Source organism: Scyliorhinus canicula, chromosome 5 (genome assembly GCF_902713615.1).
Source record: "Scyliorhinus canicula chromosome 5, sScyCan1.1, whole genome shotgun sequence".
Classification (NCBI taxonomy): Eukaryota; Metazoa; Chordata; class Chondrichthyes; order Carcharhiniformes; family Scyliorhinidae; genus Scyliorhinus; species Scyliorhinus canicula.
In genome coordinates, this window is record NC_052150.1 from 80,489,463 (window position 1) to 80,515,984 (window position 26,522).

The window sequence follows — 26,522 nt, forward strand, 5'->3', positions numbered from 1 at the left end:
GGCAGGCAGATCGGTACGTCTGAGGTCAAGTATGTTTTTCCCTCTTGATTCCCTCATCACCTGCCACAGACTCAGTCCAGCAGCTATTTTGTTCAGGACCCAGCCAGTTCAGTCTATGGTGGTGTTATGCCACACTGAAGTCCCCCACCCAGAGTACATTCAGTGCTTCCTCCAAGTGCTCCGTCAGCTCTACTGGGTCTAACCTGCCAGTGTGACATACCATGGATGGTGGTGGTGGCGTCTGGGACATTATCTGCAGGGTTGATTATGGCTACGTTGTTGACTAGTTTTTGTGAGGGCCACAAAGAATCCAGCACGAGTTTGTAGAATCGAAAAGAACGAACTTTATTTACAATCACATATATACAACAGCAGTACTCCACCACTGCTCTCTCTGGCTGGTTCCATACTGGCCAGCTCTATTTATGCAGGTGACTCTGCTAATGATTTCTCCGCCCGTCTCATTGGGGAGCTCATAAGGATTGTGGGATTGCCATTAGTCCCCAGCCAATAATAATCTGGCAGGTTATAACACTAGTCTGTGAGACAGCTCTCCCAATTTTGGCACAAGTGCCCAGATGTAAGTAAGAAGGACTTTGCAGGGTTGGACAGGGCTGGAGTTGTCACCTCAATGTCGGGTGGTCCAGTCATCTTGTTCTTGCAGCAGTTGGATACAACTAAGTGGCTGATTGGGTCTGGAGTCATATGTAGACCAGACCAGATAACGGCAGCAGGAGTGAAACAGAATGGTCATCGTCAGACTTTTAAAAAAAATATTTTTTATTGAAATCTTTTACAGAAAATATAACAAACAATAACAAGCAACAATAAAACAACATAATAAGTATAACACCCCCAAGACCGTAGCAACGCATGTATCGCACCCCCCAACCCCCAACCCAGTAAACAAGCTTCAATTAAAGTAAAATTAAATAAACATAGTCAACGCCCCCCTCCTTTCCCCCCTTTCCCCTTTCCCTCCTTCCCCCTTTCCCTCTTTCCCTCCCCCTCCCCTTCCCCCCTCTCCCATTCCCCCTTTCCCTCCCCTTCCCCCTTCCCCCCTTTCCCCCTCCCCCTTTCCCCCTCCCCCCTCCTCTTCCCCTTTCCCCCCTCCCCTCTCCTTTCTCCCCCTCCCTTCCCCCTCCCCTTTTCCCCCCTCCCCCTTTCCCCCCTCCCCTTTTCCCCCCTCCCCCTTTCCCCCCCTCCCCCCCTTTTTACCCCCTCCTCTCCCCCTTTTCCCCCCTCCCCTCCCCCTTTTCCCCCCCTCCTCCCCCCCCTTTTCCCCCTCCCCTCCCCCCTTTCCCCCCCTCCCCTCCCCCCTTTCCCCCCTCCCCTCCCCCTTCCCCCCCTTTCCCCCCTCTCCCCCCTCCCCTCCCCCCTTTCCCCCTTTCCCCCCTTTCCCCCCCTTTCCCCCTCCCCTTCCCCCTTCCCCTTTCCCCCCTCCCCCCCTTCCCCTTCTTTCCCCTTCCCCCTCCCCTTTCCCCCTTCTTTCCCCCTTCTTTCCCCCTTCCCCCCTCCCTTTCCCCCTTCCCTTCCCCCCTTCCCCCTCCCTTTCCCCCTTCCCCCTCCCTTTCCCTTCTTCCCCCTCCCTTTCCCCCTCCCTTTCCCCCTTCCCACTCCCTTTCCCCCTCCCGTTCCCCCCTTCCCTTCCCCCTTCCCTTCCCCCTTCCCTTCCCCCCTTCCCCCTCCCTTTCCCCCTTCCCCTCCCTTTCCCCCCCTCTTCCCCCTTTCCCCCTCCCTTTCCCCCCTTCCCCCTCCCTTTCCCCCCTCTTCCCTCCCCCCTTTCCCCCTTCTCCCTTCCCCCTCTTCCCCCTCCCCTTTCCCCCCTTTCCCCCTCCCCCTTCCCCCCTTTCCTCCCTTCCCCTTCCCCCCCTCCCCCTTCTTTCCTCCCTCCCCCTTCTTTCCCCCCTCCTCCTTCCCCCCTTTCCTCCCTCCCCTTCCCCTTTCCCCCTCCCCCTTTCCCTTCTTCCCCCCCTCCCCCTTCTTTCCCCCCTCCTTTCCCCCTTCCCCCCCTCCCCCTCCCCTTCCCCCCTCCCCCCTTCCCCCCTCCCCCCCTTCCTCCCCCCCTTCCTCCCCTCCCCCCCTCCCCCTCCCCCCCCTCCCCCTCCCCCCCTTCTCCAGCTTAATAAATCCCGCCATGTCATTGATCCAGGTCTCCACGCTTGGGGGTCTCACATCCTTCCACTGTAGCAAGATCCTCCGCGGGCTACTAGGGACACAAAGGCCAGGACACCGGCCTCTCTCGCCTCCTGCACTCCCGGCTCCACCGCAACCCCAAAAATCGCGAGTCCCCAGCCTGGCTTGACCCTGGATCCTACCACCCTCGACACCGTCCTCGCCACCCTGTTCCAGAACTCCTCCAGTGCCGGGCATGGCCAGAACATATGGGCATGGTTCGCTGGACTCCCCGAACACCTGACACACCTTTCTTCGCCCCCAAAGAACCTACTCATCCTAGACCCGGACATGTGGGCCCGGTACAGCACCTTGAATTGGATGAGGCTAAGCCGCGCACACGAGGAGGAAGAGTTAACCCTCTCCAGGGTATCCGCCCATGTCCCATCCTCGATCTGCTCCCCCAGCTCCCCCTTTAGTTCCTCTACTGATGCCTCCTCCACCTCCTGCATTACCATGTAGATATCAGATATCTTCCCATCCCCGACCCAGACCCCCAAAAGCACCTTGTCACTCACCCCCCTCGCGGGAAGCAAAGGGAATCCCTCCACCAGCCGCCTAGCAAAAGCCTTTACCTGCAGGTACCTGAACATGTTCCCCGAGGGGAGCTCAAATTTCTCCTCCAACTCCCCCAGGCTCGCAAACCTCCCATCAATGAACAGATCCCTCAGCTGTCTGATGCCCGCTCTGATGCCAACCCTGGAACCCCCCCATCAATGTTCTCCGGGACGAACCGATGGTTCCCCCTTAGCGGAGCCTCCATCGAGCCCCCCACTTCCCCCCTATATCGCCTCCACTGCCCCCACATCTTGAGGGCAGCTGCCACCACCGGACTCGTGGTATACCTCGTAGGAGGGAGCGGCAACGACGCCGTTACCAGGGCCCCCAGGCTTGTGCCTCCACAGGACGCCATCTCCAACCTTTTCCATGCTGCCCCCTCCCCCTCCATTACCCACTTGCGCACCATCGACACATTGGCCGCCCAATAATACCCCGAGAGATTGGGTAGCGCCAGCCCCCCACCATCTCTACCCCGCTCCAAGAAGACCCTCTTCACCCTCGGGGTCCCATGCGCCCAAACAAAGCTCATGATGCTGCTAGTCACCCTCTTAAAAAAGGCCCTAGGGATAAAGATGGGCAAACACTGAAAAAGGAACAAGAACCTCGGGAGCACCATCATTTTGACGGACTGCACTCTACCCGCCAGCGATAGCGGCACCATGTCCCTCCATCTGCTCCACAAGCCTGGTAAAATTAAGCTTGTGGAGATCATCGTCAGACTTTTAATTGCAGATTTTTTTGAAATCAAATTCCAACATCTGCTGTGGTGGGATTTGAACTTGAGTCCCCAATGCAGCACGAGGCATATCTGGGTCTCTGGATTACTAGTCCAGCAACAATATCATCATGCCACTGCCTCGCCTTACTTCTATAGCTTCCCCTTAACTTCAGCAATGCCATTCACCTGAAGATCCACATTCCACGTACTAACCACTCTGTGAATAAAAAGTCATTATACATGGTATGTTTTTCGAGGATGTTTATGCTAATGCAGCTACAACTGTTGTTTGTCATGGTCCTATTGTTAATTTTCTCCTTCTGAATTCCAATGTGCACATTAATAACGCAATCACATTTAGTTACAATCTCCATCGGCGATGGACTTGCGACCCCTCAGGTTTGCACCTCCCCGGTCCAGAGAAACTCCTCGGGTGGAATTTTCCCAAAATTTGTCAGAGTGTCAGGCTCTGACTGACAACCGGTGTGTTTCTCTCCAGAGACAGAGCAGGGTTTTCAGAACAGATTTTCTGGCATTTAGTGCACATCTGGGGTTTACGCCATCACTCTGGTGAGGCAGGGCCTGATCAGAGTCAGCAAGGCCAGCCCACAGAGATCAGAGTTCCATCTTTAAAGGGCTGCCTAATTGGTGTTTAAAATAAACACCCCCACCCCCCCCCCCTCACAGACATGGAGAACTGCCCACACCGCCCACCACAAAAGTATCGGGGGGCACTCTTATAATATATAATAATCTTTATTGTCACAAGTAGGCTCACATTAACACTACAATGAAGTTACTGTGAAAAGTCCCTAGTCACCACATTCCGGCGCCTGTTCGGGTACACAGAGTGAGAATTCAGAATGTCCAAATTACCTAACAGCACGTCTTTCGAGACTTGTGGGAGGAAACTGGAGCACCTGGAGGAAAACCACACAGACAAGGGGAGAATGTGCAGACGTCGCACAGACAGTGACCCAAGCCGGGAATCGAACCTGGGACCCTAGAGCTGTGAAGCACCAGTGCTCTTCCCCCGCCATGGCCGCTGCACTGTAATCAGGACACTCTCCCCACACACCACACATAAGAGGAACACCTCTCCCAAATGGAGGAGGGTTACCCCCCCCCCGGCAGTGCCCAATTGCTATTGCCAAGGTGCCGGGTAATGCCTAGCCTTGGCCCTCAACCCCCGGGCCACCATGCATTGCTGTACCCCTGGTGTGGTTATCATGACTGGTTTTCGCGTTTGAAAACCAGGATGATTTGTGCCAGTGTGATGTCACGCCCCCGGGATGGGGGTGGGGGGAATCCATAATGGGCAGACGCTATGGCATAAAAGTGCATTTAAGTACATTTAAATTAGTTAAAATGTATGGAAATCAGATTCACACCCTTTCTGGATGTGAGCCTGATCAAGTCACTAGCAGGGGAGTGGGGCTGATCTCAAACCGAGATCATGCCGGTGCAAATCCTGTTATGGTCCACTTGTGAGATTTAGCAGCCATGACAAGACTTGCAGCCGCGGCGAGTGGGCATTCTAAATTCTGCCCCTCTGCTCCTTCTAACTCGGATTCTCTGCTTCCCAAATTGATGGAAATGTTGCTAATTGGTTGACATTTCCCATGTGCAATGCCACCGAAGATCACCGTTTGTATATATTTCCTGTAATATATGCATTTATGCATTTCCTGCTTCCTTGCCTGGTTTTCATCCATGTATCCGAGTTGACAATAAATATGAAAGGTTCAGGCTTCCCTTCCCAAATAAATTATGATTTTGGTCATATATTTCTGAAGAGACTTTTTGTGATTCTTTTATGTGGTTACCAAGAACTGGCAAAATGCAAGACTCTTCAGTCATACTGCTTCCAAGGACCAATCACAGTGCAACTTTCAGCTGCACGTGGGAAGCCCTGCACCAGCACAAATTCAATTTGGCATGACACAGTTCACGAGAAGGGTTCGGGGGTTTGTGAATTAGTTTGATTCATTAGTTGTCTCTCCTGTTCCCCTATGTATCGAGATGATTGGAATAGTCTCAGACACAAAGACCGTACATGCACAGTTCCCATTGTTGGACACAATTGCAACATGGTTGGGCAAGTTCCTCTCATAACACTAGCTTTTACAGATTCATCTCTGCAGGCTTTTATTTTGCGTCTGTTCATCATCATAGCACACTCACTGCTTTTAATAATTGAATGGAATGGATGGAGTTAGAACTTCTCAAAACCTGAAACGAGGGCCAGAAAAATCAGTAGGTAGTCTGGTATTGCATGAGCTGAGGTAGCGAACCTTCATTTCAATCCCTTGCTTTGACCCCCTGCAATACCACCCTGTGTGCGTAGGAAGCTGGTTAATGGTTGAAAAGACACTATTTTTTTCACTCAATGGTGGTTGAGAAAAAGGTAGTGGGTGCTAATAGTGGAGTGTGTGTGCCACATGGCCTTGGAGAGAAGAAAGGTGGGGAAGCGGAAAGAAAGAGGACTCGTCAGTCTCAGGGCCTTCAACAAGGCCATGACCAGTGTTTAGTATTGAAAGAAGAGGGAACAGGGGCATCAACATTTGAGATCAACAGCAGCCTCACTGTTTCCACCTTAACTCAGATCTGGCAACTAAGCGGAGGTCAGGGCTTAAACCCAGGCAGATGACTCAGAGCCATATTGGACAGTACATGTACTGACTGATGAATGGATAGAATGCACGTGCCTGTAGCCTTGGGTTGGGAAGGGTAGAGGGGATGGAAAGAAAGAGGCTTACCAATCTCTAGGCCAGAAGCAAGGCTGCACTAATCAGAATCCGGTGTGATTCTCTTCAGCCTGAGTTATTAGAATGGCTGACGGTATTCTCTCAGTTTTCATTGTGCCTCAGATTTGGAGCCTTTTCTTCATGTGCATGAGGTTCTCTGACAGACAGGCAGGCCTTGTATGGGCGCTCTTATCCTTTGAATCAACATTGCTGGCAATGTGTGTAGAAGTGGGGAGGAGGAGGAGGGTGCTGCTATATTGCTAAAAGACTAATAGCAATTAGGTTAGCTGGTTCATGTCACTCAGAACCTGCTTATTTTGCCACGTCCCTCTTGAGCCGTTCACCACTAGTAGTATTATTAATTTGATTCACTGATTTTCACCAACATGTGTTTTTTATGTAACATGGGAGGATGCTGGAAAACAAGGAGGCTGAGACCATTGCCCTCGCGTTCTCTTATTTTACCAGATGCAATTGTCTCCTTTTGTCAGTAGATGACACATCGATAGACACAGTGAATGGTATTTAATACCCTCCCCCATAATGGATTTGGTGGCGGGGTGGCTTTTAGTTCAGTGGCAGGGCAGCAGGTGTGAAGACCATCGCCTTCCTGCCTCCACCCCAATTAAGGACATGAGATAAAAGGCCCATGGAAGCACTTCTTCCCCGGCCAATTGAAACTTTTAACTGCACAATTAATGGCTGTTCAAAGGCCTCATTCCCCCACCACTAGCATTAACCCAGTGGCCAAAAGGAGATTTGTCAGGTGGGGACCACAATAGACAGACTGTGCAGGAGGTGAACACCTTTCACAGGCACACACTGCCTCATCAAGATACCTAGCATCAGGAATGGCTGCCTGCTGAGAGCCACCCCCTGCCCTTGTTGCTGCACCCCCTTATGCCCTCCCCACAATTGCACCCTGTAACCATCCCTCCCCACAATTGCATCCTGCCATCACTCACTTCTAGCCTGAGATCCAGCGATGACACTAGGCCATGGGTGGTTGTCATGCCAGCAGCCGCCCGGTGCGTAAAACTTCTGCTCATGGGTCATTGGTCCTGGGGAAGGCCCTCTACTGTCCAGTTAGATGCCTAAATTGCACTTAATTTGGCGGGCCTTCTGTAAATGTGGTGACGCAGGGCTCTCACCATTAAATACCGCCCAGTATTTGGCAACAAGGTTATGCATGCACATCTGGTGCCCTGGCGTGCTCCACTGAGCATACATTTGTATGCATTCCAAATCCGCTTGTGGACTGTTGCTCTCAAACTCAATTAAAGCCAGAGAACTTTTCTTAATGCAGACAGTATAATATGACCTGTCCAAGTGAAAAATGGTAAGTAATATCACCCCACTTGGACTGGCACATAAGTGTGCTGAGGGACTGTGGGGAGAGAATTAAAATTATTTTAGAATGCACTCTAAGCCAGATACATTACAGAAAGATAAATTGGAATTTGACTTTCGTGGTTTCATTACCACTACCATGGGCAATACAAATGCCGAGGTCCACAAATGATCATAAATTGTGTTTAAGCAGCCCTGTGACAATTCTCATTGTTGTGTATCGTGTTTAGTATATTCCGTTTAAAGAGGGCCCTAAGTCCATGAAAGTGTAATTCCACCTCCTTTTCCAACAGATCTAGCCTGAGATTGTTCTAACATTTTTATGCAGTTAATATAACATTAAATTCTTTTTTACATGGGAGAATGTCTATGTTTTGCAATTTTAACAGAAATGAACAGTGCTTTAGAATATGCAAAGTAGAAAATATGAAACCTCTTTGCCATTGGAAAAGGTAGCTGGCAGGGGAGTGGGGGGGGGGGGGGGGGGTGTTGGGGCAAAGGTTAAGAGTCATCTGATTGCATATTATTTGCCCATAATCTTCATCTGAATATATTTGTGTTCAAATTCTGAAAATTACGTTTATATAGCATGCTGAACCTATACTCAGTATAACTGGGTAAAATAGCTGAGGGGGAGGGGACGTAGTGTTGGGAATAAAGTAGGATGCAGAGAGATTATGAAACAGTTGACCAACAACCAAGGGGTAAAGAATGCAACTGTTCGGAGATCAGGATCAAAGAATCTTTACTTTATAGAGTACGTCTTTTTAGTAAGTTTCCTTAATGTTTTTATGGAGTTCCACAAGTATTGGGTGATAAAAGCTGATCTCCACTCGCATTGCTCAAGGCAGTCTGAGAATCTGGTGCAATGCTTTAGTAATTAACTGCTAACCTGGCCAATCCCTTTCAGGGGAGTGCTCAGGTCATTCCTATGGGGCAGAAAGTTTAAATAAATACTGAAGTAACTTAGGTTCCAATGATTATTCATGATATTTGGAGAATTCTACAATTAGAAGCTGTTTGGCTTCTAATTTTGTTACCCTTAACACAAGATCCTTAATAGATGTGATGAACAGGTATATTTTGAGACGAACTGATCTTTAAAAGATGGGGGTGTAGGTAGCAAAAGAAATGGGGGTACGTAGTATAAAATTGGTCTTTGTTGAAACTAGGGGCGCGATCTTCCGGCCTCGTTACAGACTCGCTCAAGTGAATTGAGACTGGCGAATAGCGGGAGAGGCCAAAAATGAGAACCGCGCCAGGCGCCAAACAGTTTGCGATACAATCGGCCTGCTCCCCTAAGCAAAATCGGGATCTCGATGTAGCGTGGCGAGAAACCAATTATCACCACTTGAGCTCTATTATCATACAATTAACGGAAGCCTCCCCTTATCCTCCTTTGATTCAGCGGCCTTCCCAGCAAGTGGTCACGCTGGCGCCGATTAGTACTCCTTTTTAAAAATATGAACCTGGCGGAAGAGCTTCTTTTGGGGAGCCAAGCAAGTGAGTAGCCATCTTTGCTCACAGGCAAAGAGCCCGGGGACACTGGACTTGCTGATCTTGTGCTTGGCGGGGATGGGTCACCATAGGAGAGTTGGAGGGGGGGTGGGGGAGAGGCACTGGGAGGCGCATGGCACCACCATGTCAATCCCTGAATTATGTGTACCCCTTCCGGGGGCAACCCTTGAGGATAGGACACAGCTCCATGGGACATGTCCACAGCCGGAGAGTGGGTGAGTGCCATGGGAAGGGGACCAGAGCTCGGTCCAGTTGATGCTGCGAGCGGGTGTCCAGGGTACAGAGTCCAGGTTCTGGTGAGGGGGGGGGGGGCTGAGGCCAGGTGTGCATGGGCAGGACTTTCTGGGTGGAGGGGTTGGGGAAATCAGTGGGGAATGGAGGGTTCCAGGGTGGGAGCCACTGCTGTTTGTCAGTATAAATCCTCTCCCAAGTCCTTACAGATATTGAACGCTATGGCAGGGATGTTGGACGCAGACGTTTCCCTAGTGGTGCTGGTGCTATGCGATGCAGACTGACGCCAGAGACGTCTCGCTCCACACCCTGAGGACCCGGCCACCCAACAGGCCAGGGAGAGACCCAGAGGGGGAGTCCTGCAGTGACCCAGAATGTACTGGCGTCGCTGGTCATTCTAACAAATGATGTACAGCGCATGCCGCATGAGGCACAAGGAGATGGTGTGGCACCTGTGCCATGTCCTCGCGGACTGGCATTTCATTATTGCCAGTTTTGCATTACTGCAAAAGACCAACTTCACACCAAGTTTTGATAAACAAGCAGCTGAATATGGAAATAAGGGAATTTTCACATAACATTGATTAGACAGGCATGGGGACATTATTATGAAGAGGGTGCTAGAATCATGGAAAGGAAACTGCAAAGATTCACCAGAATTGCATAGTTTTTCAAAAGAAATTCTAATTAAGGGTAAATTTAACGTGGCCAATCCACGTATGCAGCACATTTTTGGGTTTGGGGGTGAGACCCAGGCAGACACGGGAGAATGTGCAAACTCCACATGGACATGACCCGGAGCTGGGATCGACCCAGTGTCCTCGGCACCATGAGCTAGCAGTGCTAACCACTGCACCACCGTACCACCCTAGAATTACATAGCTAATGAGAAAAACGTTTAAATGTTGGACTTTTCCCCCACTAACACAGGGAATTTTCATGTTCAGTTTTGGGTGCTCCCTACAAATGTCAAGTTAGCTGAAGATCATCTGTAAGGTATACCAGCACTAGAAATTCCTTAAGAATATTCTGTTCAAGAAAGTGCCTGTACTGTCCAATATCCAATTACAAATCCTTTGTTCCCAGCCAGGGGAGAGCTATGATATTGATTTTCTCTCTAGCCAATGATTCCCAAGTACAACCCTCCTCCACTTGGGGTGTGAGTTGAAATACAATGGGGGGGGGGGGGGGGGGGGGGGGGGGGGGAATTGGGCACGGTCCGAAAACTGGTGAGGTGATCATGGTGCATGATTAACCCTCATCTGCTCTTTCCGAAGCAGGCAACATGCAAATTTTGTGCTGCCTGCTCATTTAAAGGGCAGCACGGTAGAACAGTGAATTGCACCGTGGCTTCACAGTGCCAAGGTCGCAGGTTCGATTCCCTGCTGGGTCACTGTCTGTGTGGAGTCTGCACATTCTCCCCGTGTCTGCGTGGGTTTCCTCTGGGTGCTCCGGTTTCATCTCATAGTCCAAAGACGTGCAGGTTAAGTGGATTGGCCATGCTAAATGCCCTAAGTGACCAAAAAGGTTAGGATGGGTTATTGGGTTACGGGGATAGGGTGAAAGTGAGGGCTTAAGTGGGTCGGTGCAGACTCAGTGGCCGAATGGCCTCCTTCGGCACTGTATGTTCTATGTTTCTATGTAAATGGTATTTGTATGCAGTCTAGCACTAAACACACTGCGGAGTGGCTGGAAGAGCAGGAAGACCAAGTTTTTTGCAAGATTTACACTTCTTAAAGCCAGTCTGCACCTTACGAGTTTGCTCTGCACATAGTCGGTTGTTGTATTTCCTACGTTACTGCACTAAATACACTTGAAAGAGTACATCATTGACTATAAAGCACGTTGGGACATCCACAGATCATGAAAAGCGCTAAATGAATACAAGTCTTTCTTTCTGTTATAATTCAATCCCAATAAGTGAAGTACCCCATTATGGATAGAAAAGGAAAGTCATAGATATTGGGGCATGGACACAAGGGTATTTTCTGCAACTGAATGGTGATGCCCTAGGTGCACTGGATATTGGGATTTGGTCCCATTACCATCAAACCGATAAGCCGCAGACAGTAATAGGTTGTTCACTGCTGTTTAAAGATCATGCTAATGCTGATGTCACAGCAGTTCTCAGGTCAGTGTTAAAGGGGAACAACTGACACGGAGAGTGATCAGGCCAGGAGAAAGCTGTGGCCAAAGGGGAGTAGGGAGTAGTAATAATAATAACAACCTTTTATTGTCACAAGTATGAAGTGCTGTGAAAAGCCCCAAGTTGCCACATTACGGCGCCTGTTCGGGTCAGCTGGTACGGGAATTGAACCCGCGCTGCTGGCGTTGTTCTGCATCACAAACCAGTTGTTTAGTCCACTGAGCTAAACCAGCCCTCTTAGATTTTTACAGAGCTGTGGACACTCTGGGGCCTTTTAAAATGGCAGGCAGAATCCAAATCCAGAGGTGCTAGCCCCATTTCCAACAGAACCTATTTTCGCCAGGGTATGGAGGTGAGATGTGACTAACGTGAGGGGAACTCAGCAGCGCCATTTTCCATTTTCACTGGCGAAAGGGCCTTAACCGTAGTGTGGGATTTCCAAATTATTGGAGTAAATGCTTGTGAAGGGCGAATAAGGTCTGTAGAGCTGGCAGGCTGTGAAGTTATTCGAATAGGTTGCCCTACAAAAATTGTAAAAGCTACCTACCTGTGTCTGGGAGTTAAAACTTCTATGTTACTAGCTTCAATAGATTTTTGTTGATATAACCCAAAATAATACCAATTACAGCATTATTACTGCTTCACTGCTTTCTATCATTGTACAGCGAGGTGGGGGGTGGGGGAATTATGCTCAGTTTGATTGACAGTTAAATGAGGTTATTATATGATTCGCTGTCTTTTGATATGCGGCTGTGAATATAAATGCTTTGTAAGGGATTAAGTATTTGATGAGATTTCAATGTTTTGAATAGGCTTTCATGAATGCACGTTTTTGTTAACATAGTGAAGTCTGTAATAGATATTGAGAACTTTGTTTCATTTCATCTCAGCTTGGCTCCTGAGGTCTGCCATGGTGGATACTGGGTAAGTTGGCATAGGGTGGTGGGGGGGGGGGGAATGAGGAACTAAAGGTTGCATGGACTGATTGGGGGCATTGGTTGGCATGAAGTGGCATGCATGGGAATGGGGTGCGAGTGGGGCTGAGGATATGTGAGAGGTCAGGCCAAGGGTTTATGAAGGCAAATGTGATGAAAGTGGGCCTTCATCAACCAGTCCATGGCCACATCCGATCTGCATCCAGTGTTGGTGAGCCTGACTCCACCCCACATCTGCCACCCCTAGTTTATAGATCCCCTAAGAGTAACTACACTATGGGATGGAGTATACACAAATAAATAATAGGGACTGGTGAGAAAGGTACAGCGATAATCATGGATGATTTTCAACTACATATGGATTGACCAAATCAGATTGACGGAGGTAGCTGGGAAAATTAGTTTATAGAGTGTTTTCAGAACAGTTTCTTGGAGCAACAGGTTATAGAGCTAACCATAGGGTTGACCTGGTAATGTCCAATGAAACAAGATAAACTAATGACCTCATAGTAAAGGAACCCACAGGTTGCAATGGTCATAACATGATTGAGTTTTACATACAGTTTGAGGGACAGAAGAGTGGGTCACGGGTTAGTTTATTAAACTTAAAAAAGGAAATTATAAGGGTCCAAGAAGAGAGCTGGCTAAAGTGAACTGGGGAATTAAGTTAAGGGGTAGGTCTGTTTAGGTGCAGTGGAAGATATTTAAGGAGATATTTTATAACACTCAGAAAAGATACATTCCAACAGCGAGAAAGAAACACTCCAGGAGAAAGATGTTTCATTCATGATTAACAAAGCAAGTTAAAGATAGTATCAAATTGAAAGGCAAAGCATCAGAGATCAGTCGAGCTCATTATTGAGCCAGCATGAAAGGAAGTTATAAGAGGTGACTTAATTGAGGTATACAAGATGATCAGAGGATTAGATAGGGTGGACAGTGATCGCCTTTTTCCTTGGATGGTGTAGGCTAGCACAAGGGGACATAGCTTTAAATTGTGGAGAGATAGATATAGGACAGATGTCAGAGGCAGGTTCTTTACTCAGAGTAGTAAGGGCGTGGAATGCCCTGCCTGCAACAGTAGTGGACTCGCCAACATCAAGGGCATTTAAATGGTCATTGGATAAACATATGGATGATAAGGGAAGTGTAGATGGGCTTTAGAGTGATTTCACAGGTCGGCGCAACATCGAGGGCCGAAGGACCTGTACTGTGCTGTAATGTTCTATGTTAACATACAATTTTGTGAAGATTAGTGGCAGATCAGAAAATTGAACAGACTATGAAAACCAGCAAAGAATGATTTTAAAAATAAGGAGGGAGAAATTAGAGTATGAGTGAAAACTAGTTAGAAATATAAAGACATAAAGTAATCGTTTCTAAAAGTATCTAAAATGCAAAAGAATAATGGAGTGAGTATGTTCCTCTGGAGAGTGCATCTGGGGAATTAATAATGGAAAATAAAGAAATGCTGGATACATTGAATGGATATTTACTATCACTCGTCACTGTAGAAGACACAAATAACATCCCAGAAAAACTTGTAAATTAAGGTGAGAAGAAGGAAGTAACTTAAAATGAGTAAAATTACCAGGGAAAGGATAGTGAGAAAATAGTTAGAACTAAAGGCTCATAGCGGGGGGGTGCAGTGGTTAGCACTGCTGCCTCACTGCTCCGAGGACCCAAGTTCGATCCCGACCCCCGTTCACTGTCCGTGTGGAGTTTGCACATTCTCCCTGTGTCTGTGTGGTTCTCGTCCCCACAACCCAAAAAGATTGGCCACGCTAAATTGTCCTGAATTGAAATAAAAAGAATTGGGTACTCTAAATTTATTTTTTAAAATAACTAAAGGCTGATATGTCCTTCGGTCCTGATGAGCTTTATCCTAGGGCCTTACAAGAATTGGCTGCTGAGATATTAATACATTGCTTTTAATTTTCCAAAACTCTCGATATTCTGGAAATGTCCAACAGTGAATGTAGCTCCTCTATTCAAGAAACGAGGGAACAGAAAGCAGGAAACTACAGGCCAGTTAGCCTCACACCTGTCTTGGAAAAATGCTAAAATCTATTATTATGTAAGTTAGCAGGGTGTTTGGAAAATCTACATGCAATTAGGCAGCCAACATGGTTTTGTGAAAAGGCAATAATGTTTAACTAATTTATTAGTTATTTGAGGAGGTAACAAGCACTTTAAAAAGGAAACTATAAGGGTGCAATAAGAAAGGGGAACCTGTATCTGTGCTGTTCTTGCATTTCCAAGAATTTGAAACAGTGCCACATTAAAGGTTACTCTACAAATTAAAAGTTCATGGTGTATGGGGTAACATTTTAGCATGTAAAGAGGATTGGTTAGCTAACAGGAAAGGTTTAGAAGTGACATAATAGGTGTTTTTAAAGTTGTGATGGGTTTGGTAGCACAAACTGGAAATTTCTCCTGGTTGGGGATTCAGTAATGAGTGATCATCAATCATTGCTCAGTAAAGAGGTTAAGAGAAATGTCTGCTTAGAAATGGAAATAAAGGTGCCACTGAACAGCTGGATCAGGCACAAGCATGATGGAACAAATAGTTTTGTTCAATGCTGCAATTTCTATGATTACTTCACCAACAGTGTCAGTGTATCTCAAGGTCAACCAAAACAGCTGGAAATAATAACCTGTTTTTGTGTTTCGTTTTCAATTGTATGTATATAAAAGCAAGAAACCACAACTGAACAAAGTGCGATGTTTGGAGTGCAATGTAAGAGACTTTTACATAAATTGATGGAATTGTATTGCAAATGAACAACAGAATGGGAAAAACCTGGCACTGTTTTTTGACACAAGAATCCTCAAGCAGCAGAAGGTGATGGTAAATGAAACTCAAGTCAGTAGTAAGGATGTATTAAACCAATAGATTATTGCAAAGAAACATATCAACACTTAATTATCCTTCCCCTTTTGATTAAATTGCTGCTAAAACCCTCCTAATTTACTGCTGAATTAACATTCTTGCCCTGGTAGTAATCTTCCAAGAATCCTTAAATTCTGGAAAAGTCCCACCTCAGAGGATCGGAAAACTGTCAATGTAACACCTTTATTGAAAAAAGGAGGGAAACAAAAAACAAATAACTATAGGCCAGTTAGCTTAACTTCTGTTGGGACAATGTCAGATACCATTATACAGGATGTAATAACAGAGCATTTAGAAATGCAAAATACAACCAGAGTCAGCATGGCTTCATGAAGGGGAAAATCATGCCGGACAAATTTATTAGAATTCTTTGAGTGGTAATGAGCAGGATATGCAAGTATATTACCAGTAAATAATATAATTGGATTCCCAAAAAGTGTTTGATAAGGTAACACACAAAAGGCTACTTAATAATAGAACAGCCCTTGATGTTCGGGTAGTACAGAGAGTTGGGTTAAGAGGGACATTTTCAGGATGGCAACCTGTAACTCGTGAAGTGCCACAGGGATACATGCTGGGGCCACAATTATTTGCAATATATATTAATTACTTGGACAAGTGAATGAAATGAAATGAAATGAAATGAATGAAATGAAAAATGAAAATGAAAGTGAAGTGAAGTGCTTTCAAAATTTTCACTGTTGAAAAGTTTGCAGACGACATAAAAATATGTGGGAAGGTAAGTGGTAAGGGTAAGTTCATAAAACATAGGTGCAGAATTAGGCATTCGGCCCATCGTGTCTGCTCCGCCATTTTATCATGCTTGATGTGTTCCTCATTTGCTACCTACAATGTTACAGACCAAGAACTGGATTGTGAAATCAGCCAGAGTATCTCCTCCCTAGAACACATGACCTAGGAGCGTGAGTAGGCAATTTAGCCGCCCAAGCATAACACCCTGAATGTGATCTTGGCTGATCCCATCCTGGCCTCAACTCCACCGGCCTGCCCATGTTGGTCGTTCTGGGTGAGTGTGCTTAACACTCAATTTGGCTCTGTTTCTTTACTTAGTTCTGGAGTCGCCAGGTATCGTTAAGACACCGCCACAAGTTCAAGATGAAGTTCAAAGCAATAAAACCATACACCAATTAGTAAGTCCAAACAACTGAGTTTATTATAATACAATTATAATATCTGCCCATGCACACGCTAAAAGGATTAAACTTATTCCTACCGCTAAATAAACTAATACTTATCTCGAAGGAACTGCCGGGTCAGGGAACAAGGCCTCTTGCTCTGCTCTGGTCTGCAGACTTCAGGTTGGCATAAGTTAAAAGGGGTCAGGAGTGTCTATCTCTGGTAGCGATCGTTGTGAGACACTTACTTGCTGGCGGCTGCTGTCCGAACCCTCTCCTCTCTCTCGTTCAAGGTCTTCTTGGCAAAAGCTGGTCAAGGTGCTGGTCCACGGAGGAGTGCTGGTCAAAGAGAGAGGAGGGCTGGACGAGAAGACTGAACCATGTGTGGGACCTGTCTTTTATAGGTCCCAGGGATCCGCGCCCCTTTGGGCAGACTCCCTTACTTGCTTGGAATCGATTGGGCCTCTTCCCAATCGATATGTTTGAATCCCCCCCAATACTGAGGCTGTTCCTTAGCTACTGGGCGGGCCTTCAGGCTCTTTGTTTTCAAACCTTGCTGGTGCCCGAGTGTCTGGTATCCTTTACAATGTTGCAGTTGCTTCCCCAATTGTGTCCATTGTCTCTAGAATCGTTCCATTAACATGCTAATTATCCCGGTGATTGCCTCATTATACGGAATGTTCGTTTCGGTGCTGTCTGCTTTCTTAGCAGACAGAATCCACACCTGCTAGGTGCAGCCTGCTGGGGCTGCAAACATTGTCCATTTTATCCTATATGCTTTGCGTTCCTCCATTTTGTATTCAGGGAAATGGCCAACTTCGGTGGCTACACCCATTCTCCATAACCCTTCAACCCATTACCAATTAGAAATCTGTCTAACTCCTCCTTAAATTTGCTCACTGACCCTGCATTCTCCGCAATCGGGAGTAGAGAATTCCACAGATTCACATAATCCTTTAGGAGAAGTAGTTTTTCTTAAAATCTGTTTTAAATTTGATACCTCTTATTCTAAGATTATGACCTTTCATTTTAGAATGCCCCACACGAGGAAGCATCAGCTCCACATCTACTTTATCCATACCTTTTAGCATCTTGTATACCTCAATTCGATCTCCTCTCATTCTTCTCAACTCATGAGAGTATAGGCCGAAACTGTTCAATCTCTCCTCATATGACAAGCCCCTCATCTCTGGAATCAATCTCGTGAATCTCCTCTGAACTGCCTCCAATGCCACTACATCATTCCTCAAATAAGGGGACCAAAACTGTGCACAATACTCCAGGTGCAGTCTTACCAATGCCTTGTATAGTTGCAACAACACTTCCTTACTTTTATACTCAATTCCTTTTGCTATAAATGCCAACATTGCATTTGCTTTCCTTATTATCTGTTGCACCAGCATGCTCGTTTTCTGTGACTGATGCACAAGGACACCCAGATCCCTCTGCATAGGAGCACCCCAAAGTCTCTCCCCATTTAGATAAGTTGCCGTTCCATTTTTTTGACCAAACTGCATGACCTCACACTTATCCACATTAAACTCCATCTGCCACATTTTGGCCCACTCTCCTAACCTATCTATATCCATTTGTAAGGTTCTTATTTCCTCACTGCAACTTACTGCTCCACCTATTTTTGTGTCATCTGCAAATTTGGCTATAGAGCCTTCTATCCCTGTATCCAAGTCATTAATATAGATTGTAAATAGCTGGGGTCCAAGGACCGAACCCTGTGGCACCCACTAGTTACATTGTGCCACCCAGAAAAATACCCATTTATCCCAACTCTTTGTCGACCCTGGAGGTAGAAAGTGAACATTAATAGGCCACTTTAAACGGTTCAATTGGCCACACAGCGGGCACCAATTTGCTGGCAATTTGGCATGACAGCAAGACGACTTTAGGAAGTCCTCCCACATCTTGCCCGAGGCATTTTGTCAGCTCTCAAGCCTTCCTGCCTTTCCCCAAAGGACCCCAAAATTCTTTTTTTTCTATAAATTTAGATTACCCAATTATTTTTTTCCAATTAAGGGGCAATTTAGCGTGGCCAATCCACCTATCCTGCACATCTTTGGGTTGTTGGGGTGAGGCCCACGCAGACACAGGGAGAATGTGCAAATTCCACAAGGACAGTGATCCGGGGCCGGAATCGATGAACCCTGAAAATCTTTGCCTCATTTTCTCGATTCTGGAGTTGCTTGCGCTATATATAAACATATTTTCCTGCAACAAGCATGAAGGAAACCATTGACAGTTATGCTACATAACACAAAAGCAGAATTTATTTCTCCCCAACCAGCTAATTTTAAGGTGTAACTGTAAAATTTGCCATCAGTGAGTTTCACTTTTATTCAGATTTGGAAGTTGTCTGTAAACTTGGGGTTTTGCTTATCTGCTGGTCGAATTGTAACCTTTCGGGCCATGTAAGAAGTTGTGAGTACCACTGGTGCATCAAATAATTTAGTATTTATTATGCTATTGCAATATTTATAGTTTGAAGCACCAAGCTTGTAATGTAATGTAAATCATAGGTTCACCGCCGATGTTCACAGAGCTTTAATTAAGATACTCGTTGAACTGAGTGAAGTGCAGGAAATTGGAAACTGGGATTTCTCATAAATCAAGAAAATTCCCAGGGAGACTCAGAACGGGCAGCACGGTAGCATAATGGTTAGCACAAATGCTTCACAGCTCCAGGGTCCCAGGTTCAATTCCCGGCTTGGGTCACTGTCTGTGCGGAGTCTGCACGCTCTCCCCGTGTATGTGTGGGTTTCCTCCGGGTGCTCCGGTTTCCTCCCACATTCCAAAGGTTTGCAGGTTAGGTGGATTGGCTGTGCTAAATTGCCATTAATGTCCAAATAGGTTAGGTGGGGTTCCTGAGTTTATGGGGATAGATTAGAATTGTGACCTTAAGTGGGATGCTCTTTCCAAGGGCCAGTGCAGACTCGATGGGCCAAATGGCCTCCTTCTGCACTGTAAATTCTAGAATTTTCTTTCAGCGACATTTTGTTGTAGACAGGCTCTCATAAGGCCACCTCTTGGACATACAACCCTTCCAGAACCTGCCACTAAATAAGTTATGCAAATAAAATCACATAATAGTAAGAAAACTTACAGGATTGTCGATGTACAGCATTGAATATTTTGATGTCCATGGTACCTTTCGCGCCTCCACTAGATGCATATATGTATATATACACATATGGGAAAAAAATAGATTTGAAAACAAAGGTCACTGATTTTAAAATTTAAAAAATTAGGCCTCCTTGATGATTATTTCTCAAAGCCAATACAACTGGTTACAAAATCCTTACATTTTTAGAAGTTTGGTCAAATGTTTTTGAGGACGTATGACTTAAAGCAAAGTTAGAAACCCATTTTTGCACCAAGTAATGTGTCGCTATGCCAATCTCCAGCCAGACTAATACCATGAACAAAATGATCGTCAAGAACAGAAAGCAGCAACATTCAGATTAGCTCATGAATTTCAATACCACTATTTTTAAGTCAGTAACTTTATACTTAATTTGAATATTCTATTGTAATGAAAGATTTTCATAAAGATTCACAAACATGGATGGGCACCGGCTGCATTTCTGCAACTTGAAGTTCCCAATCTGCACCACAATTTGGAGCAGTGGCTTCTTGTTGCTGGATATATGTTGTAAACAGTATAATGATATTCATACATATAAGGAGTTCTGTATAGGAAAGTTAATGAACATGCAAGAATGTGAGCATTCTCTACCATTTAACTAGATCATGGTTGATCTTCCACCTCAATACCATCTTCCTGCACTCTCCCTGTAATGTTATTTAGAAATCTATCAACCTTTGCTTTGAACATAATAACTAATTCTCCACAGCCTTATGGGATAGAGAATTCCAATGATTATCACCCTCTGACTGAAGAAATCCCTTCTCATCCCAGTCCTAAATGGCCTACCTCCTGTTCTGACACTGTCCCCTGGAACTAGAACCCGCCCACCGACACCCCCTCGCCTTCAACCCCTAACCAGGAGAATCATCCTTCCTGCAGCCACACTGTCAATCCCTGTAAGAATTTTGTACTCTTCAATGGGATGATCTCTCATTCTTCTAAACTCTGGAGAGTGCAGGCCCAATCTCCTCAATTGTTCCTCATTAAGACAATCCTGTCATCCCAGGGATTAGTCTGATGAACCTTTGCTGCAATCCTTCTATAGCCAGTATATCCTTCCTTAGGTAAGGAGACTGACGCTCCACACAATACTCCGGGTGTGGTCTCATCAAGGTTCCACACAACTGCAGCAAGACTTCTTTCTTCCTGTACTCGAATCCTCTTTCAAAAAAGTCAAACATTTCATTTGCCTTCCTAATTGCTTGTTACACCTGCATGTTAGCCTCCCTTTTTTAAAAAAATGCACTTTACGGGATGTGGGCACTGTGAGCTGGGCCAGCATTTATAGCCCATCTCTAGTTGTCCTTCAGCAGGTTGTAGTGAGCTGCCTTCTTGAACTGCTGCAGTCCCTGAAGTGTAGGTACACCCTACACTGTTAGCAAGGAAATTCCAGGATTTTGAGCCAGCAACAGTGAAGGAACAGTGATATATTTCCAAGTCAGGATGGTGAGTGACTTAGGAGGGGAACTTCCAGTTGGTGGTTTTCCCAGGTATCTGCTGCTCCTGTCCTTCTAGATGGTAGTGGTTGTGGGTTTGGAAGGCCCTACCCACTTGTGAACAAGGACATCCAGGTCCCTTTGGATATCAACACCTCAATCTGTTTATCCTGCCAAAGTAGATAACTTCACATTTTTCCACTATTCCATCTGTTACATTCTTGTCCACACACTTTCCCTGTCTAATCTCCTTGAAGCCTCTTTGTACCCTCCTCACAACTCACATTCCCACAAATTTCATATCATCAGTAAATTTGGAAATTCTACATTTGAACCTCACATCCAAATCATTGATATAGTTTGTGAATAACTGCTGCCCAAGTACTGATCCTTGCAGTACCCCACTCGCCACAGCCTGCCAACCTGAGAACGATCTGTTTATCCCTACTCTGTTTCATGTCCATTAACCAATTCTCAATCCATGCCAGTATATTTCCCCCAATCCCTAATTTTTCTTTTTATTAACCTCCTGTGGGAGACCTTATCAACAGCTTTCCAAAAATCCAAATACACTACATCTACTGGTTCTCCCTGTTCTATCCTGCTAGTAACATCCTCAAAAAACTCCGAACAGGCTTGACAAACATAATTTGTCTTTCAGAAATCCATGTTGGCTCTGCCATTCTTTTCGAAATGCCCAGTTATCTTATCCTTTGGAATAGATTCTAGTATTTTCCCTTCCACTGATGTCAAGCTAACAGGTCTGTAATTCCTCATTTTGTCCCTCTCCAATCTTAATTAATAGGGTCATATTTGCTGCCTTCCCATCTGAAATAGCATATGCTAGTTAGTGGAGACACAGTGCTATCTCACAACCCCAACAAAACCTGATCGCTCTTTCACTGTTTTTTTTCCCGCAACAATGGGGGTGGGATGAGTAATGGAGAAGTGAAGTGAGTGACATTTCTTGAATCGTACAATCGTCAAGTAAACTAAATGATCATTTATCCTTGTGCAGTGTGCTTCTGTGCATGGGCAATGTCCAAGCCGAAAACAGGCACTTGTAAAAAAGAACGATTGTAGGCCCTTTCCGGAACCACACAGTTAAATAATTCAACATCAGTTAGAGACCTATATACATTTCAGCTTAGCTTTTTACATTAAAGCAGGAAACAATAATTCAGAATATATTGAAAACTTCAAACAAGCGTATTTTTTAATAACAGAGCGGCCACTTCAAAACATTCAAGGAAAAAGTACACACATCTCAAAGGAAGACTAACAGTTAGATTTGGGGATATTGAATCAACATATCCAACTTATAAGATCAAAGTTATACTTACATGTAAGATTTTTAGTAACAACATATGGCCCATGTTCAACAAAAAGCCCAAACATTGATGAGCCTCCGGGGCCACCTTGAAGCCACAGCAATACAGGGGCATTCTCTGGGAGCGTCTGTAAAAGCATACAGTTATCATTAAGTCACAAATAAAAACACTAAAATGATGAATGGCATAAGGTCTGGGGAAAATGCCTTGGGGATAAGGGGAAGAAATGAGTGTGGACCATTATAACCTATTTAACCATCTACAAAAGAATTCTTCAAAACAAACCCAGAAGACAATGAACAAGAAATAACAGATAGCAAGTTTAATACACCACCTGGGGAAGGAGTGCAACAAATAAAGGTGTCTTTATAGACCCTGCAAATTTCAGTGCCTCTAGACGTCCGTGGGGGAGGGACTGACCATTCCATATGGTCAATAATTGCATTTTTGTTGACTCCATTATGATGGTAAAACCAACCAGCAGATGGTCTTAAAAAAGTCCTGTGCTGTAAAATGAAAATCACACTTTTATAAAGGTATTTATTCTTAAATGATGATTGTATCTGTGCTCTTGTCCATCAGGTTGAAAGGAGAATACAACACCTCTCTTCTCCACAAATGCATCATTCAGTCAAGCCAACATAAAACACGATTTAGACCACTCATGGGATTTTCCATTCCCATCACCAAATCCACCCAAAAGAACAGGTGCAGAAAAAAATAGCCTGTGGGTGGGATTCCCCCTGGATGGGCATTGCCCTCAACCCACACCTCCGCAGCATGTCTTCCGGTGTCAGAGGCAGCTCGCCATTGGCTGCCAGCAGGATCTTCAGGTCTAACCGGTCTCCACGGTGATTTGTGTGAATCGCCATCTCTCCACTGGGGAACCCGCCATGAGGGGTGGGGGGGTCACCTTGGGTGGGACCAGAAGATCCCCTGGTGGGAAGGCCTGGAAAATATCATCCTGTATATTCAGATTCAGCTTGAGAAATACTGCAAGGATTGCAAGGATCATATAGTATTCAATTTCCATACCTGCAGGGAGACCACCACATATTACTTCACTCATGACTCGGTGCCACACCTAGTTTAACCTGGCGAGGTTCAAATTTCCCAAATACGCACATCGCATTTCAGTTACTCCCAACATTTACTCCTGTAAGGTTTGTGACACAGTGAAGCTGCCCCCTTTCTGAAAGGTACCTGTCTCTCCAAACTTCCTCCAGATTTTTCTATCCCCCTCAGTACAGTGTCATGATTTTAAGTGATTATTGTGGGCATCCAGTTTTCTTTTTATGTCTTTAGCAACAAATCTTCATTGTCATCTCAATGTCACCTAATCTCTTTGTGCATCTGGCTCTCACTGTCTATGCCCCATTCTCTCTACGTAGCTACTTCTGTTGCCGTCCCCACACTCCACTGTAATGTCCCTGTAATGATCTGTATATATGTTGGTATATGAAGGGTTAACAACTGCATCATAGTGTTAAACAACCACTAGATGGCGGCACTAGATTCAGGTATATAAACTGAACTCAGAGGATCTTGAGTCTCTTCAAACCAGGAGTGACTAGACAGCAGAGAGTTAGAGAGATATAGCTTAGTTGGCACGTGTAGTTAAACATAGTTAATACTTCTTCTGATTTTCTTTATTATCAGTTATAGTTCTGTAAGAGTGAACAAACTCATTGGTATTGGCAGCACGGTAGCATTGTGGATAGCACAATTGCTTCACAGCTCCAGGGTCCCAGGTTCGAATCCGGCTTGGGTCACTGTCTGTGCAGAGTCTGCACATCTTCCCCGTGTGTGCGTGGGTTTCCTCCGGGTGCTCCGGTTTCCTCCCACAGTCCAAAGATGTGCAGGTTAGGTGGATTGGCCATGATAAATTGCCCTTAGTGTTCAAAATTGCCCTTAGTGTTGGGTGGGGTTACTGGGTTATGGGGATAGGGTGGAGGTGTTGACCTTGGGTAGGGTTCTCTTTCCAAGAGCCGGTACAGACTCGATGGGTCGAATGGCCTCCTTCTGCACTGTAGCAGGTGGTTAGCATAAATGCTTCACAGCTCCAGGGTCCCAGGTTCGGTTCCCGGCTGGGTCACTGTCTGTGCGGAGTCTGCACGTCCTCCCCGTGTGTGCGTGAGTTTCCTCCGGGCGCTCCGGTTTCCTCCCACAGTCCAAAGATGTGCGGGTTAGGTGGATTGGCCATGCTAAATTTCTCCGTAGTGTCCTTAAAAGTAAGGTTAAGTGGGGGGGGGGTTGTTGGGTTACGGGTATTGGGTGGATACGTGGGTTTGAGTAGGGTGATCATTGCTCGGCACAACATCGAGGGCCGAAGGGCCTGTTCTGTGCTGTACTGTTCTATGTTCTATGTTCTAAAACCTATGATAATCTATGATAATCTATTATTCATTAAATCTAATTTGCTTTAAATTGAAGATTGGTGGTTTCATTGAAATCTAACCATCAGACCACTCTGGAAGTAAAGCAAAGAGTAATGACATATTACGATCACGTAATATAACATCCCCTCTCCACTTCCTTCCCTGTGCTCATTCTGCAACTTATGCTTCTGACCAGGTTGATGGCCCACATTTCATCTTTTTATCCATTGTGCCTCATTTCTATCCAGTTGTGCCATCCTTTCCGTCCTATTTCCTGCCACTCATCTTAATTATCCCCTGCTTTCTTTCCATTCTACCGTGGCTTCCCCAGTTTGTTATTCAGTCTGTTCTCTCTCCAGTCCTCTTTATTCCCTATGTCTATTGAAGTCTCCTTTGACTGCTTCAGCCACCTACACACCACCCGACACTCTGTGCTTCCGCCTGCCTCTGTCAAGAAAAAGGAAACTGCAAACCACATAATAGGCATTTGCTCTATTCTTCAAGGAAAGACTATAAAGATACAAACACAACAGCAGATTCTTCAATTATTCTGTTCCAGGCTGAAAATCCTCAATTTTCAACAATCTTTCCTCAAATGAGGAGGGGGTAGCCTAGTGGTATCGTCACTGGATCAGTAATCCAGAGTCCCAGGGAAATGGTCTGGGGATTCAGGTTCGAATGTGAAACTTGAATTCAATAAAATTCTGGAATTAAAACAGTCTAATGATAACCATGAAAGGATTGTCGTGAAAACACTAATGTCCTTTACGGAAGGAAATCTGTCATCCTTACCTGGTCTGGCCTACATGTGACTCCAGACCCACAGCAATATGGTTGACTCTTACCATCCCCTAGGAATGGGCCATAAATGCTGACTCAGCCAGCGATGCCGACATCCCATGAACTAATGGCTCCATATTTTTTTTTTGTTTATAAATTTAGAGTACCCAATTATTTTTTCCAATTAAGGGGCAATTTAACTTGGCCAATCCACCTACCCTACACATCTTTGGGTTGTGGGGGTGAAACCCACGCAGACACGGGGAGAACGTGCAAACTTCACACAGACAGTGACCCAGGGCCGGGATTCGAACCCAGGTCCTCAGCGCTGTAGGCAGCAATGCTAACCACTGTGCCACCGTGCTGCCCCTAATGGCTTCATATTGCCAACTGCATACAGCACTTATTTATTGGTGTCTAAAACTAGATTCAGTGTTCAAGGTTTCATTGATTCAAAGCATGTTTTGACTAGGAGAAAGTGTAGTTTGCTTATTACTTCCTCAAAGGGGTGCATAAGAGGCCATTCTTGGACGAAGGCACAGCCTTGAATTTGTAGAGTTGGAGGAGATTGCAAAATAGGGAGGGGGCTTGAACATGAGGATGGGAATTTTAAGTTAAAGCACCGGTGTACCAGGAGATAACACAGGTCAGCGAGCAGAGGGGTGATGAAGTAATTATGACAAACAAACTTCTTTCATATAACCTGTGGATTATATCAATAAATATAAACAGACAGATAAACACATAAGCTTTAAACTGCAAGGCAACTGCCTAAAATGTCTGGGAGGCAACTCACAATGTACAAGCTGTATGTGGAGCAGGTTCCAGAAACAGTGAGTGGAGTAATATGTGTAGTTACCTACTACTGCCCTCTAGAGGCAAGTCTAGAAAGACTGAGGAAATAAATTTTGCTCTTCTCAGGGTGACAGTCCTGAATGTTCTTCAAGCATGTGCTCACTCTATGCTAATTAGTTAAACGTAAAGTATCGTGGCTAATTGTGTAATGTAGGAGATAAACAGGTTCAAT

The 26,522-nt window shown here is 45.6% G+C and overlaps 1 protein-coding gene across 1 annotated transcript in view; it reads right to left on the reverse strand.

The window, feature by feature from the left end:
- Nucleotides 1-26,522, reverse strand: part of cpvl (carboxypeptidase vitellogenic like) — a 152,155-nt gene that overhangs the window by 94,085 nt on the left and 31,548 nt on the right. The window contains exons 4-5 of the mRNA XM_038797278.1: nt 22,350-22,464; nt 19,526-19,584 (exon numbers count right to left, since the gene is read on the reverse strand). Coding sequence (XP_038653206.1) covers nt 19,526-19,584; nt 22,350-22,464 — 174 coding nt within the window. The remainder of the gene's footprint in view (nt 1-19,525; nt 19,585-22,349; nt 22,465-26,522) is intronic.